This window comes from Rhinoderma darwinii, chromosome 12, assembly GCF_050947455.1.
Source record: "Rhinoderma darwinii isolate aRhiDar2 chromosome 12, aRhiDar2.hap1, whole genome shotgun sequence".
Classification (NCBI taxonomy): domain Eukaryota; kingdom Metazoa; phylum Chordata; class Amphibia; order Anura; family Rhinodermatidae; genus Rhinoderma; species Rhinoderma darwinii.
In genome coordinates this window covers 12,246,516-12,248,230 of record NC_134698.1, presented here as the reverse complement: position 1 = coordinate 12,248,230, position 1,715 = coordinate 12,246,516, and the positions used below count along the sequence as shown (strand labels likewise).

Sequence of the window (1,715 nt, the reverse complement as noted above, 5' to 3'; positions counted from 1 at the left end):
TGTTTTTTACTCCTGTTTTACCACATTTCCACACCACCTCCACATAAAAATTAACTGAATACAGAAGATCAATGAGATGAACAACCCTTGTTCTCTAACACACAATCCTAGAAAACAGTAGGAGATTCAGGATTGTATTATGACTCTGTATAACTCAGAACTTGTACAGAACAGCATGAACACTAAATTTAGTATGACATTTAAAAGAAGTTTGTTCTGTTCCGTCATCCACAAGAATAAAAAACACTGCAAAAATATTTTATACATCTTTATTGCTTATTTATTCCTAAATATAAATATAGCACGTCCAGCCTTACTATGACCCATTACTTGTTTTTCGATCAAACACGCTAGAAATGCTTATATTTCTGATAAAAGTTCTTTTTGAATAAAATGACCTTTTTAGAAAATTCAAAATTTCCCTATTGCGGAATATGTAGATTAGAGGACTTAAGAGTGGTGTCAACACAGAATGGTGGATTGCTATGGCTAAGTCATATTCGGAAGAGTAGTTAGTTTGAAGTTCAATGTACATAAAAGCAATGCTTCCATAGAATATAAATGCCATAATCAAATGAGATGCACAAGTCGAAAAAGCCTTTTTCCGTTCCTTTGATGTCTTCATCTTTAGTAAGGATCCCAAAATATTGATATACGTCACAAAAATCGAGAAGGAGGTCAATGTGATCGTACATGAACTAATCATTAAATCCAGCATGACATTGATATAATTGTCGGCACAAGCTAATGTTAACAGCGGAGTAGAGTCACAGAACAAATGTTGGATGGTATTTGGGCCACAAAAAGGTAATCTAGAAACCATAATGAGTAAAGATAATGGCGTAATGAAGCCAAGGATACAGCAAAGTATTATCAGCCTCTTGCAGGATTTTAAAGTCATTATAGTATGATACTGAAGAGCTTTGCATATTGCTATATATCGATCATAGGCCATAGCACTTAAAAGAAAATTCTCGGTTATTACAAGGGAATGGAAAATATACATTTGTATAAAGCAGCAATTAAAAGAAATGTAAACATTTCCTTTTAGGACAAGTGTCAATAATGTTGGATAAACTGTGATAACAATACCAATCTCAGCCACAGATAAAGCAAAAATAAAATAGTACATGGGTTTGTGGAGACGAAAGTCAAAAACAACAGCAAATAATACAACAATATTGCTGACGATAATGATAACAAAAAGTAAAAGCAAAAATGTAAACGTGAGATGCCGGAAATGGCGTATGTTCGTAAAACCTACTATTATAAACTCACTTACAGACTGGTTATGATACATTTTCTTACGATGTTTTAGTCTCAACTCCTTTAGTATCATTTGTCCATAAATCTAATTTATTATAGTAAGATTCAAAAATATTGTATTGTTTTATTACTTTTTCTATCAATCTGTTTAATTAAAAGAAAATTACATTAATTCCTTAAAAAATTAACAGGCAATATCTATTTTAAAATTATGACTATGATTTTTAAAAAAACATACATTATACATTTTTATCTATTTATTATATATATTTTTTTTAAAGTTTGTTTTGTTTATATAAATAATTATCCTAATTTAGGAAAAATATTAAAAAATACCATAGATGATGCAAAGATTGCTCATCAGGTTCAAATGGAAAATTATATTAATTCATTAAAAAAAATAATAGGTAATATCTATCTTAAAATTATGACTGTGGAATAAAATTTGC

General features: G+C 29.6%; 1 protein-coding gene across 1 annotated transcript; it reads right to left on the bottom strand.

The window, feature by feature from the left end:
• Window positions 1–316: 316 nt before the first annotated feature.
• Window positions 317–1,339, bottom strand: LOC142665103 (olfactory receptor 6N2-like). The gene has a single exon (XM_075844650.1). It carries the CDS (start codon window positions 1,337–1,339, stop codon window positions 317–319), a length of 1,023 nt encoding a protein of 340 aa, XP_075700765.1.
• Window positions 1,340–1,715: the final 376 nt, after the last annotated feature.